The sequence below is a fragment of the Myxocyprinus asiaticus genome, chromosome 13 (genome assembly GCF_019703515.2).
Source record: "Myxocyprinus asiaticus isolate MX2 ecotype Aquarium Trade chromosome 13, UBuf_Myxa_2, whole genome shotgun sequence".
Lineage (NCBI taxonomy): Eukaryota > Metazoa > Chordata > Actinopteri > Cypriniformes > Catostomidae > Myxocyprinus > Myxocyprinus asiaticus.
In genome coordinates, this window is record NC_059356.1 from 25652180 (window position 1) to 25668359 (window position 16180).

The following is a 16180-nucleotide window of genomic DNA, read 5'->3' on the forward strand; positions in this document are numbered from 1 at the left end:
GTGCTGGCGCTACTACACAAATTAAACAGTTTAGAATGTTCATGTCAACACGTCCAGTGTAGACAGCCTTAAGCCATCACGCCGCGTCAATGGACGTGCACGGTGTAGACAGGGTGTTAGTCACCATTAACTTTCATTGTATCATTTTTCCATGCAGTGAACGTTACACTTCTATAGTGCTTTTTCTAACACTACGCTCAAAGCACTTTACATAGTGACCAGGGGACTCTCCTCAACCACATAGATCAGTGGTTCTCAACCTTTTTTTGATGAACACCCCCCCCCCCCAGCAGGCTTACGCATCATGAATGTGAGACCAAATCTTGCGTTTCTTGAATTCATGCAGATGGAGGGCTATATCTGGGGCCTATAAAATGAAAATGCAAAGACAGAAACTAATAATAAAAGTGATTTTGTTAATATATTTTACATTTGCCTTTTTGAAAATCTTAATTTATTATTTATTTTTATAGTTTTAACAGTGGTATTTGTAACAAAACCATAGTAGGAAGCATGGATCTTCACTACCATGGTTAGTTGTAACATGATTTCTATAAAACAAACTATGGCATTTTTGTAATTACAAACAGTAGACCTACACTAAACACATGTAAAAACAATTAATACAAAATATAAATATTTAATTTAATTCCTTCACGTAGTCTATGATAAATTTAATAGAGCTGAAGCAGTGATATGATAATATTTATTATCAATCTGTTTCTGCCTAAAGTACAGTTAGTGTTACTATAGTAAATTCAAGGGTGGTGATGTAGAATTCTGTGCCGAATTCAAATGGTTTCCGCTTCTCACGCCTTGCTTCTCACTGATTCTCGCAGAGCTGCGAGTTTAAGAGCTTTGCGCTCAAGATGCTCTGTCCATTGAGATGTATCCATCTACAGAGCCATACAGGTGCATTAGCCAAGGTTGTGCCTCCACCTGTGTATTTGATGCTGCTAAACCAGATACTTCAGATGCGTCGCTAGACTTCAAAATCAGATGAACTGCAGTACAAATGCATTCCAACCCGTATAATTGAGAAACAACTGATATACTCCAAGTCTAGATGAACGTTTTAATGCAAAGAGGAACTTGACGATAGATTTGATTATTATGACTGATAAAAGCCCCCATTTGTAACCTAATGCCCCTCTCTCTACTAATTTCCTCTCAGTGTCCCCTGGCATCATTTGAACGCCCCCGTTGAGAACCCCTGACCTAGAATGTGTGACGGCAGCCATAGTGCGCCAGTACACTCACCACACACCAGCTGTTGGTGGAGAGAAGAGAGTAGAATGAAAGAGCCAATTAATGGATGTGAAATGGTATGGTGACCCAGGCTAAAGTTTTTCTAACATTTTAACATCTACTTTTTACCTAACATCTACTTTTGTGTTCCACGTATCAAAGAAAGCTATACAAGTTTGGAACAATATGAGGGTGCTTAAATGATGACAGAATTTTTGGGTGAACTATTCCTTTAAAAAAAAAAAAAAACTTTGTGGATGGCATGCAGAACCCAGTGAAATAGCTTTTGAGGAGAGGGCAAAAAAGCAGTGGTGAGCAGAGGCAGCATTGCCCCCTGTAGGTGGGATGAGTGGAGGTCATCACCCCATGGTCAAGCATGGCATTTTAAGCTGGAAACAGTGACACTAAACGCAGGCTTTATGTCCAACCCAGGAGAGAAACCAACAATGTATACAATCTTGTGAGTGTGAAGAGGCACTCACCAGTTATGGGCTACTGAGCTTTGCATAAGGCGAGTAGTGTTACAACCTTTCGGTTAAACTTTCAGAAGCTTTACAATCCTCCCCCTCATAGGGCTTCACAGTTTCACTAAGTTACCTTGCGCATTTCAGGAATTCCAAATGCAGTACTTTAATATCAAATGACATAGAGGAAAGGACTAGCATTCTACTCCAGTAGCCCTTAGGGGGAGGGATGTATTTGATTAGAGGGTGAAAAGACAGAAACAGTGACTGAAAAATGAGGATTAAAAGGAAGCACCAATGATCTAACAATTACCATCTATATTTATATATACTGTTATAGAAAGAGGGTTATAGCCCTGCAGGCCTCGAGTGAATTCTTCCTGCTGGGGTCCAGCTCAAGTCTTAGGTTTTAGCGTCTTGGCCAATGCACTTCTTATGCGCTTATACGTAGTTACCCCGTGAAGACCCTAAGTTTGCACCTCTCTCAGACTGGAGTGGTCCTCCTGTTCGCCGCATCTTTAAAGTCCTTCGTGTTGGTGTTGTGAGCCTGCAAAAACTCTCTCTCAGAGTTGAGCAAGGCACCCATTGCAGCCTTGGAAGGATCCCTAGATAGGGTGTACATAGAGATATCTGCCGCAGCAGGACCCGTGTATCCACTCTTGCCCATGGGTGAAGCATCGCGAGAGGCAGGCTCACTGGAGCGGCAGCTGGAGCGTCGGCGGAATCGATAACGGTAGCTGGGAATGCGGCTGAAGGCTGACTTCTTGATGAGCTCGGTGCGGGATTTTGCACGCAGCTTTCGGTGCTTCTCGATGAACATGTGCACAGCAAGCACACCCACCATCTCAGCCATTATGAAAGACAGAGCGCCAAAATAGAAAGACCAGCCGTACGAGTAGCTCTTCTTCGAGTCGCTCTGGCCAGGGTCACCCGAATTGGCAGATATGTACACAATAATTCCTATGATGTTACTTAGGCCTGCACAGAGGAAAGGAGAGGTGGATAGGGTAAAAGCAGAATGAGAGAGCAGAAATAAGAGAGGAAGAAGAGCTTAGCACGCAGCTGTGGCTCATCATTCAGTATCATTACACAAGAATGCATACCTTATCAGCCAAGCGGAACAAAGAAAAAAGAACAATTGAAATATTTTAATTAGCTTTTTATCATCTCCATTATATCGAAGGGTAAATAATTAGAAGTAAAATAATTATTGAATATATAGATTCTAGCTGATTCAAAGCACATTGCTGTGTAATGTGTGTACAAGCAATGATCAGTCATTGGCAGTGCACTCACCACAATCATGGGGATTGATTCATCATAATTTAATTGTAACACATGGAGCTCTGAGATTGGCTCATTTGTGTGCTCATAAGCGCCTAATGGGGTCTTCTCTAAATATTTGACCAACACGGGAGTTCTGTTTGAGGATCCCCCTCTGTTACCCTTTTCTAGGCCAGAACTACACTAGTGGGTCAATATGCTGGCCTGCTGTTTGTTTACACTGTTCTAGCTGGCCCATCCATTTCCTTTGTCAATAATCAGAGTTAATCTGGGAAGTCAACACGGATCTGCAGTCTGTGGGGAGGGCCATGTCCTAACCTGTGTGTGAAGTAATCCATTCACAATATGCTGTATTCTAAACCACTGTCTGGGAATATAAACCCTCTATCCTCTGGGAAAGCCCTGGACTGGACACTTGACTGTGGTTCAGAAAGTCTCAAAATATACTAAAGATAAAAATTATGTTAATTCAGTACGATTAATTCTATAATAAATAATGCGATAAAAAATTAACACAATTAAGGCAGATAAGGCTGAAGTGTAAATAGCAACAAAAAGCATCTTCTTTGCACTAAGTGCAAATAGTGTTAGATGCTAATTGCACCCTGGTTCTAATGGTGGCAAATACAATTTGCACCCCTAATTAAATACTAACATACAGTATAGGGGCATCATTGCAGTCCCACAGACACCCTATACCAACCCCTAACCCTAACATTCCCTTACAAAAACTAACCATAGTTTTACTACAGTAACCAAAGTACCATCATGGTATTTTGCAGTCAAATCATAGTAATCACAAAATTAAAGGTGGTTACAATATTAACATCATACTACTGTAGTAACACCATGGTTACTTTTACCCAGATCAAACTTACCTATACAGGCAAAATCCCCACATACCAAGAGCTTTCAAAACATTTTTCAAAGTTTCACACTGTATTAAACTTGACACAGCATCCTAAAAACATTTATGCACAAGACGCTAAAAACAAGTGAAACACAAATATTGATATATGCAATTAATTGTGATCAGTGGTGTAACTTGGATCTTGCGGGCCCCAGTGCAAAGAAACTGTCGGGCCCCCTCCTTGGGGGGCCTCGTTGATTTTCATCACCTAGGGCAGCACCATTGATTGTGATTTATTCAATTAATTATTTGCTATCTTGTGTAATTAATTCAATAAATAATGTAAACGATTGACTGCCCTAAAAATATATAAACATCCTGTGCTCACTAGCCTTGTATGGTTGATACAATGTGTTAGATGTGTCATACCAGCAGAGACAAAGAAGATTCCTGCACTTAGGATGACATTGTGTCTGCTCCTGTAAAACTCACTGGCTGCCACACATAGACCTCCCATGAACAGAAGTCCAACACTCATGATGGGGAAGATACTGGATGCTCTCACTGCTCCTAAAGGAGACAGAGGGAAACACCCAGACATTATTGACACTGTACAGAGGGTAGTACATATCAACAGCTTGCTGCATAGTGCAGTTTGCATTTTGTGCATTTTCAAGGGTCAATTTATATAATAAAATAGATGGTTCCGGTCTGGATGCTACAGTAACTGGTCTACACAGCATTCCTGCAATGTTAAAATGTACAATATAGTAATATCTATGACTTAAAACAACTGTTCACCAAGCTACTATGTATATCAATGCACAGCACCTACAGTATAGAGAACATATTGTGTTACTGTTTACATGCCAGGGACTATATCTTATAATGGAAGGATGTCATTTAATGAAAATTAATGAATAAAAATGTCTTTAACTTTTGTATAATGTAACCATTTTATGAAAGAAATAAGGCACTCGAAGAAGCTGTGCTGTATTGTGAATGTACCGCTCTGCTGCATGTCATGCCTAACAACTGCCTTTAAATGTGACAATATGCACAATATATAGCATGTTTTTTGTACTATTTTGCTTAACTAAGTAATCACAGTGAGATAATCTGTTTTTATATAATTTTAATTTTAATTTTTATATCATTGGTCAACTTAAAATTGAACATTTTAAATTCTGTCACCCTGATGTCACTTGAAACATTATTTACTTTTTCTGCTATCCTCTTTCATTGTATGGAAAAGAGAAGCCAGGGCAGTCTGCTAAATAATTCCTTTTGTGTTCTACAAAAAAAAACCCATGTGTGTTTCCAGTAACATGATGGTGAGTAGACGATGATAGAATTTTCATTTTGAGTGAAATATCCCTTTAAGGAATACCAACCTAATTACTTTTTTTATGGCACACATAGGGTGGTATTTTTTGGATTTGTGGTATAAATCTGACCTCTGTCTCATCTGCCGTTCTGTCATAGACTCAAGGGAATGAAAGAACAATACAGAGTGATTTGGAATAATAACTTTGGAATTTGAAGGCTCCATCCCGAGTGAGCCATCTGATGTTGCTCTGCAGAAAGAATGTCTCCTTGAGGCGCTGTGTTTAGTTAAGTCTTAACAGATTTGAGCACTACAACAGACAGCATCTGTCTAAAATGCCTTGTACTTCCTTCCAATTATTTGCGAACAGTTCTGGAGCAGAAAACACGGTACACATGGGGCTTTTCAGGCTGGCTTATCCTCTCACTTCATTCACCCCTTCACTTTGCCTCCGATCAAGGCTGATCAGCCTCTACTGAAATAGGATAAAAGTTACAGAAGGGGTGTCTGTGTATGTCAGGATCAATGTCAATAGCCCAGTTGACTGCCCTTATCAGTATGCTCTTGCTATGCATACTGCAATGCTGCAGAATTTGCCCTTCTGTGTGTTTTTCTTCTCTTAGAAATAAACATTTTGGGACAAGAGGGGCACTTCACTTGTGTTTATACCATTCACTTTCATTGCATCTTTTGCAATGAAATCATCGTGTTTGTACACCAAATGCTGATAACGATCAAAAATCAGCTCATTATAAAAACCTGTTTACACTCAAATCAATTAACCAACATCACATTTTAAAATGATCGGTTTTGACATGAAAACTGTTACATAGTCAGACATGTGCACTGCACACTGAATAAGCTGTCAGAATGTGATTAATGTATTTACAATCAATGGGGTGGCAAGCAGGTTTTAATTTCAAAACTATTCATTAATTTTCGTAAATAAATGAACACCATTGAATGTGTTTACATGACCTTACACATTGTCTGCATATTAAGCATAATTGTTGAATGATCATTCATGTAAACACATTCAATGGTTTTAAGATGGGGTCAGTTCTTTGTAAATACAAAGATGCAATTGCACCATATGGCTTCATTGTTCCTCTACTAAACCATAACAAATGTCACTCTCTTTCTCTCTCCTTCATCCTCTCCCTTAATTTCTCACTCCCCTCAGTGGATCAGCAGTCTCCCATGGCACACCTCATTAATATATTGGTGCCCAGGGGAAGACAATATACTCCTCCATCATCCAATTTTCCTGCCATCCTTGAAAAATGGATCAGTGGCTGAGCCATGCATAATTACAGCTAGAAACTGAAGATATTTATCGAGGAGGATTTTATAATGCGTTAGCATGCAAACAAAGGGATGACATCCTTGTCCTTTTTGGTTCCAGGTGTGCTGACAGGTAACATCTCTGTAGGGTACTGAAAGACCATAGGCGTTATTAGAAACTTTGTAGACTTATTTTTGTTTTTCATCTCAGGCCCCCTAAAAATATTGATTAATTCACTGTCAGCCTTCATAAACATCTGATTGTGAACAGTAACTGTACTGCCTGATTTAAGTGTCAGGAGCTTTAAGTACAATATTACATAACACAGTAACATTTCTTGGTTCATTTTAAGCTGGCCATGACGGAAGTCAGATTCACTAAAAAGAACCAGCCCATAACCTCATTATACTGGTTAAGCAGTGTGTTTAAAAGCTATAGGTCAAGGTCATGCTGTAGATTCAAAACAACTGATTCATAAGAGTCATTCATTCAAGAACCGTACTACGTTGGTGGTGCTGTATGTTGTACACTGTAGATTCAAAAGAACCAGCTTATCAGAATAATTTGTTCAGGAACCACACTACACTAGTAAAACTGTAGATTGAAAAGAACTGACTTATTAGTGTAATTTATTCAGGAATCAGACTATACTGGTAGCACTCTATGTAGCACATTGTAGATTCAAAAGAACCGGCTCAATATAGTCATTCGTTCAGGAATTGGACAACACCGGTCTTGCGTACATTTAAAAGAAAACAGCTCAAAAGAGTAATTTGCTTAGGAATCAGACTACACTGGTAGCACTGTATGTTGTGCATTGCAGATTTAAAAGAACCGGCTCATAAATGTAATTTGCTTGGGAATCGGACTACACTGGTTGTGTTGTGCATTGTAGACTCAAAAGAACTGGCTCATAAGAGTCATTTGTTCAGGAATCAGACTACACTGGCAGCACTGGACAGTATATTGCGCATTGTAGATTCAAAAGACTCTGTTCATTAGAAAGTGATGGAAACCCTATGGTTCCAGTATTTTTGAAACCAGTTTCCAATTTCCAATCCTATAGGCAACATGGTGCAGCAACGTTTGGAGTGCTCTGTTCCAGACACATCTCTCATCCAAACACTCTCCATTCCTATAAAATCACAAAATAAAAAATATGCCACCACTAGTGATACATCAACTAACAGACAGATGCATTGTTTATTTTGAAAATATGTCAGTCAAGCAAGATTTGAACTTGTGATTTCTCACACATTCCTCAGAACCACATTAGGATACACTTATAGATGGGACTGAGCCCTTGTAAGATGAAATCTTAGAATCGCCCCTGGGTAAGACCTTTGTGGGATGGCTGGGTTCTGAAACATTTACTCTTTCCCTTGCTCGGCTGAGGCTTTGCGTTTGCAAACTGCCTGATTGGGTCTCTATGGTTAATGAGTTGAAGTTATCAGCCTTGCATGCCCTAGCCTCAATCCCCTGAAGTCTGTGTGTGGTGGGCATTTTGTACACAATGATGCACAGGGCAGAATGTAAAATGCCCATTTAATCTATTGCATTCTGAGCATGTAAGTGCAGAGGACACGACCCTCTGCTTCAGATGAATAATATACTGTAAAATATAGAACAAGAGACAGGCATTTCAAGGGCAACAAATTTGTGCTATGAGACAGATAGAGATCAAGAGTGTATGTGCCAAAATGGACTATTGTATTTTCTCATGTTTGATGATATTCAGCATTAATAATAAAAGTAATAATTTTTAGTTTATTTGATGATGATTTCATGTTATAAGGTACAGTAAATATGTATGGTAATGAGTTTGAGGTAGTTATCTAAATTCACTTTAAAAGGTATGTGTTCCCCCAGGTATTTTGATGGCATTTTCTTTCATAACCAGAGCTCCAGTTTTCCCAGGTCTACACACAAAATGACTATTTGCAGTGCTATTGAATGTATTTCACTGCAGTCCGTATTTGACTGACAAGCCAATGGCAATATAAACATTTTTAGAGAGCGATGAACGAAGCTCCAATGCAGAGCTTTAAACCATGCCTCTGGGCTTCTGTTTCTTTGTGTCGCTCCCTCTTGACAGTCTTTGTTACCCTTACATGTCTTGGGAGGATGTCTGTATTTGTTGCTTCTCGAATTCTCAAACAGTCAGCATGCCAACACAGAACGTGTTCGAATCATCTTCTCTGTAACATCATTCTAAGATGTCTGTTGTAAATAGCAATTGGCAGAATTGCTTGCTTGCTATGGATTGTTGTTCACATGCAGTAAGATCTTACATCAGTGGCAGCTCTCCCTAAGATCCAGTGTGGAGGGCTGCTGTTGGACATTTTGTTAAAAGGAGATATTCACTCCAAAAAAGAAAATTTTCATTATTTACTCACCCTCATGCCATTTATTTTTACATGGAACACAAAAGTAAAAATCTTCAACACAGAAAAGGCACCATAAAAGTAGACTATTAGACTGCTTTAAGACTACACGGGAAGAACAGCTTCTGTAAAACTTCATTTTAAATTTGGCAATGACAAGTTTATTGATGCACAAAGAATCTATATAAATTGCATTATATACTGTTTGTGCATTTCAACATTTTAGCAAATAAAGTGTACAATATCACACTATCCATAGTTTTCTACATAAATACTGTATGTCCAAGACAGCAGACTCACGGCAACAAATGGTCAATATTTGAAACGTTGATGTACAAAAAACAAATTAACATCATATGATATGTAAAACTGCTGTAGGGTGCAGAGAGCTCAGAAAAATGCATGAAGTTATGCTGTATGTATTCTGATGTAACATTCATTTCATTTTGTTATTTGTTTTTGTTAGGAAATTTCACTAATGGAGTAGTAATTTGAGCAGCTTTGGGGAGCAACATTGCAGATACCTGTAACGTTGAGGCAGGCAAATAAGAGCAAGATGAAGACAATGAAGAAAAGAACCCAAGTGCAGTTTATTTACAAGGTGCAATCCAAGAGGTGAAATGTAAATATGATTACTAAAACATGAACTTGACTATGAAACAAATAAACCAAGAACTAGAACAAGCTTAAACCATGAAACGCAACATTACCTCACACAATACCTGACAAAGAACAAATGCAAACAAAAGGGTTTAAATACACAGACTGAGGTAACAAGATAACCAATGACAGAACTGAACTGATAACAAGATAACAAGACTAATAAACCAAAGACCAATAAGAATAAAACAAATGAAACATGAGGGTCACAAGACAAGACCAGGAAATCACATGACAGGAACAAGGAAGTGAAAACTAACTTCAAAATAAAAGACAAGTAATCAAAACATGAAACAGAATCACACACACAGACGTTACAACACCAAAAACAATAGTCAGTGCTTCCCGACTTTTGAAAAGCAGCAGCTGCCACTGTATGGCTCGTATCCACCGAAGCTCACATTTAGTCTGCGATTGCATCCACATGTAAAATTGGCACATAGTCATCACTGACTCCAAAACGGCATTGGTTCTTTCATGTGTAGTAACCACGCACCACTTTTTAATAATGGACAAGATGGCTTAAATCTTGGTCTGTTCCTCACTCAAAGCTATCATATGGCTTCTGAAAACTTGGAATATTACTCACAAATCAAAACTGCTTTTTAGATTATTTTATTGTGCTTTAAAGGTGATTGTTTTGGAGCTTGACAGACGTGACTATGAACTGTCATGTGAAAAGAGTTGCATATATATTCTTTAAAAAAGATACCTACTTTTGTGATTTTTCCACTGAAAAAAAAAAGCATATTTTCAGGTTTGGAGAGAAATGAGGGTGAGTGATGATAACAGAATAAACATTTTGGGGTGAACTATTTCTTTAATATGTGGCTGTATGCACTGCATATGCTTTCTGCAAGGGAGTTCTACAATAACAGGCATCTGCTTGGTGTCTCATCATAAATATCATTCACACATACATAAAGAAATCCACGCACAAACAAAAACATGCAAACATCACAGTGATAGAACAAACATATTTCAAAAATATGTATGAATTTACACAGTGGAGCTGGTTAAAGAAGATGTCACTTAAATAGTAGAACCAAATGGCCATGACAGTGTAAAGGCTTGTGCATAAGCATGATTTATCACTAAGCATAAACCATGACATGCTTGAATGCATGCATGTACTTTGTTCAGTTTAAGTCACCAAGCAATTTCAAGAAACGCTGCACCTAATTTATAAGATGGTAAAAACGTGTGGAGGTCATTGCAAAAACTGAGGATATCCAGCAGGGCAAAATGTGAAAAATTCATCTGACCACTATGACCCCTCTCTATGCATATCATCACTCTGGGTTAATGTGTGATGGTTAAGATGTGTGAAAATGGTCGTGGTTGGGGAGCTGTGTGTGTACAGAGCATGTGAGCGGTAGACAGTGAAAGCAGAGCAAGGAGTGTAGTTGTGTAATTGTGTAATATTTGGAGCTATGAGCTGTTTTTTTTTTTTTAAGTCAGAGCATCTGTGTTTTGTCTCACACCAAGATCGCTCCATCACGAGCATAACATGCAAAATGCAATCGCATTGCATGTCAGCAAGAAATGTACTATATATATATATATATATATATATATATACACTGCTGTTCAAAGTTTGGGGTCACATGACTGAAATGTTTCTCATGATCTTAAAAACCTTTTGATCTGAAGGTGTATTCTTAAATGTTTCAAATGAGTTTCGTAGACAAAAATATAATTGTACCAACATATTAATTGATTTCATTACAAAACAAAAATCTTACTGAAAAAAAAAAGTTTTTTTTGAAATGGATGTCTTTGACCGAATAATAAAGAAGAGCAGTCAATAAGTGACAGGCATAGATGGGAACTCCTTCAATACTGTTTAAAAAGCATCCCAGGGTGATTCCTCAAGAAGTTGGTTGAGAAAATGTCAAGAGTACATTTCTGCAAAATCTAGGCAAAGTGTGGCCACTTTGAAGATGCTAAAATATAACATAGTTTTGATTTATTTTGGATTTTTATAGTCACAACATAATTCCCATAGTTCCATTTATGTTATTCCATAGTTAAGATGACTTTACTAGTATTCTAAAATGTGAAGAAAAAAATAAATAAAAAGTAAGTGACCCTAAACTTTTGACAGGTAGTGTATGTATATACATACAGGTGAAGTCAGAAGTTTACATAAACCTTAGCCAAATACATTTAAACTCAGTTTTTCACAAGTCCTGACATTTAATCGTAGAAAACATTCCCTGTCTTATGTCAGTTAGGATCACTACTTTATTTTAAGAATGTGAAATGCCAGGATAATAGTGGAGAGAATTATATATTTAAGCTTTTATTTCTTTCATAACATTCCCAGTGGGTCAGAAGTTTACATACAATTTGTTAGTATTTGGTAACATTGCCTATAAATTGTTTAACTTGGATCAAACTTTTTGGGTAGCCTTCCACAAGCTTCTCACAGTAAGTTGCTGGAATTTTGGCCCATTCCTCCAGACAGAACTGGTGTAACTGTGTCAGGTTTGTTGGCCTCCTTGCTCACACATGCTTTTTCAGTTCTGCCCACACATTTTCTATCAGATTGAGGTCAGGGCTTTGTGATGGCCACTCCAATACCTTGACTTTGTTGTCCTTAAGCCATTTTGCCACAAATTTGGAGGTATGCTTGGGGTCATTGTCCATTTTGAAGACCCATTTGCGACCGAGCTTTAACTTCATGGCTGATGTCTTGAGATGTTGCTTCAATATATCCACATAATGCCACTTATTTTGTGAAGTGCACTGGTCCCTCCTGCAGCAAAGCATCCCCACAACATGATACTGCCACCCCCATGCTTCATGGTTGGGATGGTGATCTTCGGCTTGCAAGCCCCACCCTTTTCCCTCCAAACATAACGATGGTCATTATGGCCAAAAAGTTCAATTTTTGTTTTATCAGACCTGAGGACATTTCTCCAAAAAGTAAGATCTTTGTTCCCATGTGCACTTGCAAACTGTAGTCTGGCTTTTTTATGGCTGTTTTGGAGCACTGGCTTCTTCCTTGCTGAGCAGCCTTTCAGGTTATGTCGATATAGGACTCGTTTTACTGTGGATATAGATACTTGTCTACCTGTTTCCTCCAGCTTCTTCATAAGATCCTTTGCTGTTGTTCTGGGATTGATTTGCACTTTTTGCACCAAACTACGTTCATCTCTAGGAGACGAATCTGTCTCCTTCCTGAGCGGTATGATGGCTACGTGGTCCCATGGTGTTTATACTTGCGTACTATTGTTTGTACAGATGAACGTGGTACCTTCAGGCATTTGGAAATTGCTCCCAAGGATGAACCAGACTTGTGGAGATCCACAATTTTTTTTCTGATTTCTTTTGATTTTCCCATGATGTCAAGCAAAGAGGCACTGAGTTTGAAGGTAGGCCTTAAAATACATAATAATTAAAATTCCTTACATTTATATAACGCTTTTCTAGGCACTCAAAATGCTTTACATAGTATAGGGGGAATCTCCACCTGGATGATGCGACGGCAGCCATAGTGCACCAGAACAGCCACCACACACCAGCTATTGGTGGGGAGGAGAGAGTAGAGTTATAGAGCCAATGAATCGATGGGGATTATTAGGAGGCCATGATTGAGAAGTGCCAATGGGGGGGAATTTGGCCAGGACACCAGGGTTACACCCCTACTCTTTACGAGAAGTGTCCTGTGATTTTTAATGACCACAGAGAGTCAGGACCTCGGTTTAACGTCTCATCCGAAAGATGGTGCCTTTTTACAGTATAGTGTCCCTGTCACTATACTGGGGCATTACGACCCACACAGACCACAGGGTGAGCACCTCCTGCTGGCCTCCCTAATACCTCTTCCAGCAGCAACCTTAGTTTTCCCCAGGAGGTCTCCCATCCAAGTACTGGCCAGGCTCAACCCTGCTTAGCTATAGTGGGTAACCAGACAATAGCTACAGGGTGATATGACTGCTGTACACCAACAATCATGCCACGTTCCAAATCACTGAGATCACATTTTTTCCTAAATCTGATGGTTGATGTGAACATTAACTGAAGCTCCTGACCCACATCTGCATGATTTTATACATTCCACTGCTGCCACACGATTGGCTGATTAGATAATCGCATGGATGATTGTTGGTGCCAGACAGTTTGGTTTGAGTATTTCTGTAACTGCTGAACTCCTTGGATTCTCACACACAACAGTTGATGAAAGAGGTCAACAGAGAATGGCCAGACTGGTTTGAACTGACAAAGTCTACGGTAACTCAGATAACCGCTCTGCTATTCTGAGATGTGGGTTGGTGCTGTTTTGGTGGCACGAGGGGGACCTACACAATATTAGGCAGGTGGTTTTAATGTTGTGGCTGATCGGTGTATATACTATATATATAAAGGAATATTTCAGGTTCAATACAAGTTAAATTAACAGTATTTGTGGCATAATGTTAATTTCCACAAAACATAATTTCGACTTATTCCTCTTTTTTTTTTTTTTACTGTGGTTACAGTAAGGCACTTACAATGAAGGTACATGGGGCCAGTTCATAAATGCTAAAATACAGATTGTTTCAAAAGTATAGCCACAAAATGTAAACTTTATAAGTGTTAACATGATTTTATGTGATAAAATCGCTTACTTAACTTATCTGTGTAAAGCCATATCTAACTACGTTGCCATGACATTGAAAAACTGTAATCCCCATATTGGGTTTTACACAAATATGGTTAATAAACTATTTTATCACAAAATCATGTTAACATCTTGTATCTTGCAGCTATACTTTTGAAACTATATGTACTTTAGCATTTATGGACAGGCCCATATAAAGGCGTTTTTATTCACTTCCAGTGTAAGTTCCTTACTGTAACTGCTTTCTTTAATAAACAAGGGACTACTCGAAAACATTTTCTGTGGTATTCGACATTATGCCACAATGTCTGTTAATTGAACTTCACTTGCATCGAACCCAGAATGTTCCATTAATCGACTAATAGCCGTCAGAATGAAAGAGAAATGGAATTTTGAAATATTATCAGAAAAATTATAATCAAAACATTTATCATAAATCAAAGACTTATTGTGGAATGTAAAAAGAAAACATGATGAACTGTTCCTGTAACAAATGGTAATAAAATATAAGGGTGGGTAATTCTGTACGTCTTGCAGATCAGTAGCCTATTCAAAATGTTGAAGAATAATATCATAATACTAATGCATTGGCTTAGCAACTGTATATAAATATATTGACAGAACTTTAAGGTTGAGCAGTAACTGGACTCAAATTTATGGAGTGAACCCGGGTCAGGTTTCTTTCACCTGTGACCAAGGAGCCAGCATGAAGTAGGAAACAGAAAAGCCAGAGTGGAGTTGGAATGAAGTGATTACAGAATGCTTTGATTGGAGAGGGGAAATTGCTGTCACTCCCGTCCACTTACATACTCTGTGAATGCACATGTGTGTTGTTTCGATGGACTTACGTAGTAAATATTCCGCTGCATCCTGTTCATAATCTGCATCCTCTGGAAAGTGGTCAATCTTCTTGCAGACACCTCTAAATGTTCCTACATCCATGAAGAACAGAGAGTAGAAGAGAGAGAGAGGGGCAAAAAAGGCAAATGCCATTAGTCTATATTTTTGTGTGCATGTGTTGGACAGCAGAGTGTGTATCTATACACACACTACATAAATCAATTTGTATCCGCAAGTATGAAAATATGAGTAAATGTGTCTTGGTGTGTTTATTTTGCTGTGTTTACCTATGCATTAACCAGGTCATTGAGCACAACCCTGGTATGCCTCTTGTTATGTATATGTGTGTCTTTTGTATATGTGTGTTTTTGTTTTTGTGTGTGTGTGTGTGTGTGTATGAATGCCATCTTGTGCATTCACTGACAACCCCTGTTCACTTGGCTGTGTGCTCAATATGACAAATGAACAAAAATAACATTTCTGCCCTCGGGTGTAACATGTGACTGGCTAATGAAGAGGTTTATCATACCAAATACATGCACCGTATGTAGGGGGAAACCATTCTGACACATACTGTCACATTCTCTTCTGGATTAAATGAGGGCTACACAGCTCAAACGCTCAGTTTGTGTTTGAAATGTTTCCATTTTGAACAATCCTGATGGATAAACATCTCTGTAGCTAACGTATCAATAATAAAAAACGAAACCCAAAGAAACTGAAACTACTGGACACATAGTACGCTGCTGTTCACTGACGTGCACAGAATTTCGTTCACAAATCTAAAGGTTCCCTTTTAAGCAGAGGTGCCTTTAAGAGAACGGAGATTTAAGCGGAGGTGTCTTTACTGCAGCACTTTACCCCAGCTCAACAACTATTGACGGCAGATTTCTCTTCACACTCTGTCCATATACTTTCGCCCCTGCCCCTGCTAAGGTCTGTGCACGTCACTGCTGCTGTTAAAAAGTGTGAATTCAAGGATGAACCAAGTATTCAAGATTGGGGGGACCAAACGAAATAGTTAAAGGCAAAGTGTATGTGTATAATTTCTGTATCAATAAATGGAATTTCAAAAAGAATGTTTTCAAACAGGTTTCACAAACACTTCCCCAGTCTTCCTTTTGGTCGGAAAAAACAGGTAGTTCCGCCCCAAATTCACGCTATTGGTTGAGCCAGTGTTGCTGTGTCGGGCCAGTCAGGATGCTCAAACAAACAGAGCAATGTTTAGA

At 38.7% G+C, this 16180-nt stretch overlaps 1 protein-coding gene across 1 annotated transcript in view; it reads right to left on the bottom strand.

Annotated features, from left to right (window-relative positions):
• Nucleotides 1–295: 295 nt before the first annotated feature.
• The window catches only part of cacng3b (calcium channel, voltage-dependent, gamma subunit 3b), a 50549-nt gene continuing 34664 nt past the window's right edge, over nt 296–16180 (bottom strand). Inside the window, exons 2-4 of the mRNA XM_051715519.1 lie at nt 14960–15043; nt 4276–4416; nt 296–2690 (exon numbers count right to left, since the gene is read on the bottom strand). Of these exons, the coding sequence (XP_051571479.1) occupies nt 2197–2690; nt 4276–4416; nt 14960–15043 (719 nt within the window). The 3' untranslated portion in view covers nt 296–2196. The remainder of the gene's footprint in view (nt 2691–4275; nt 4417–14959; nt 15044–16180) is intronic.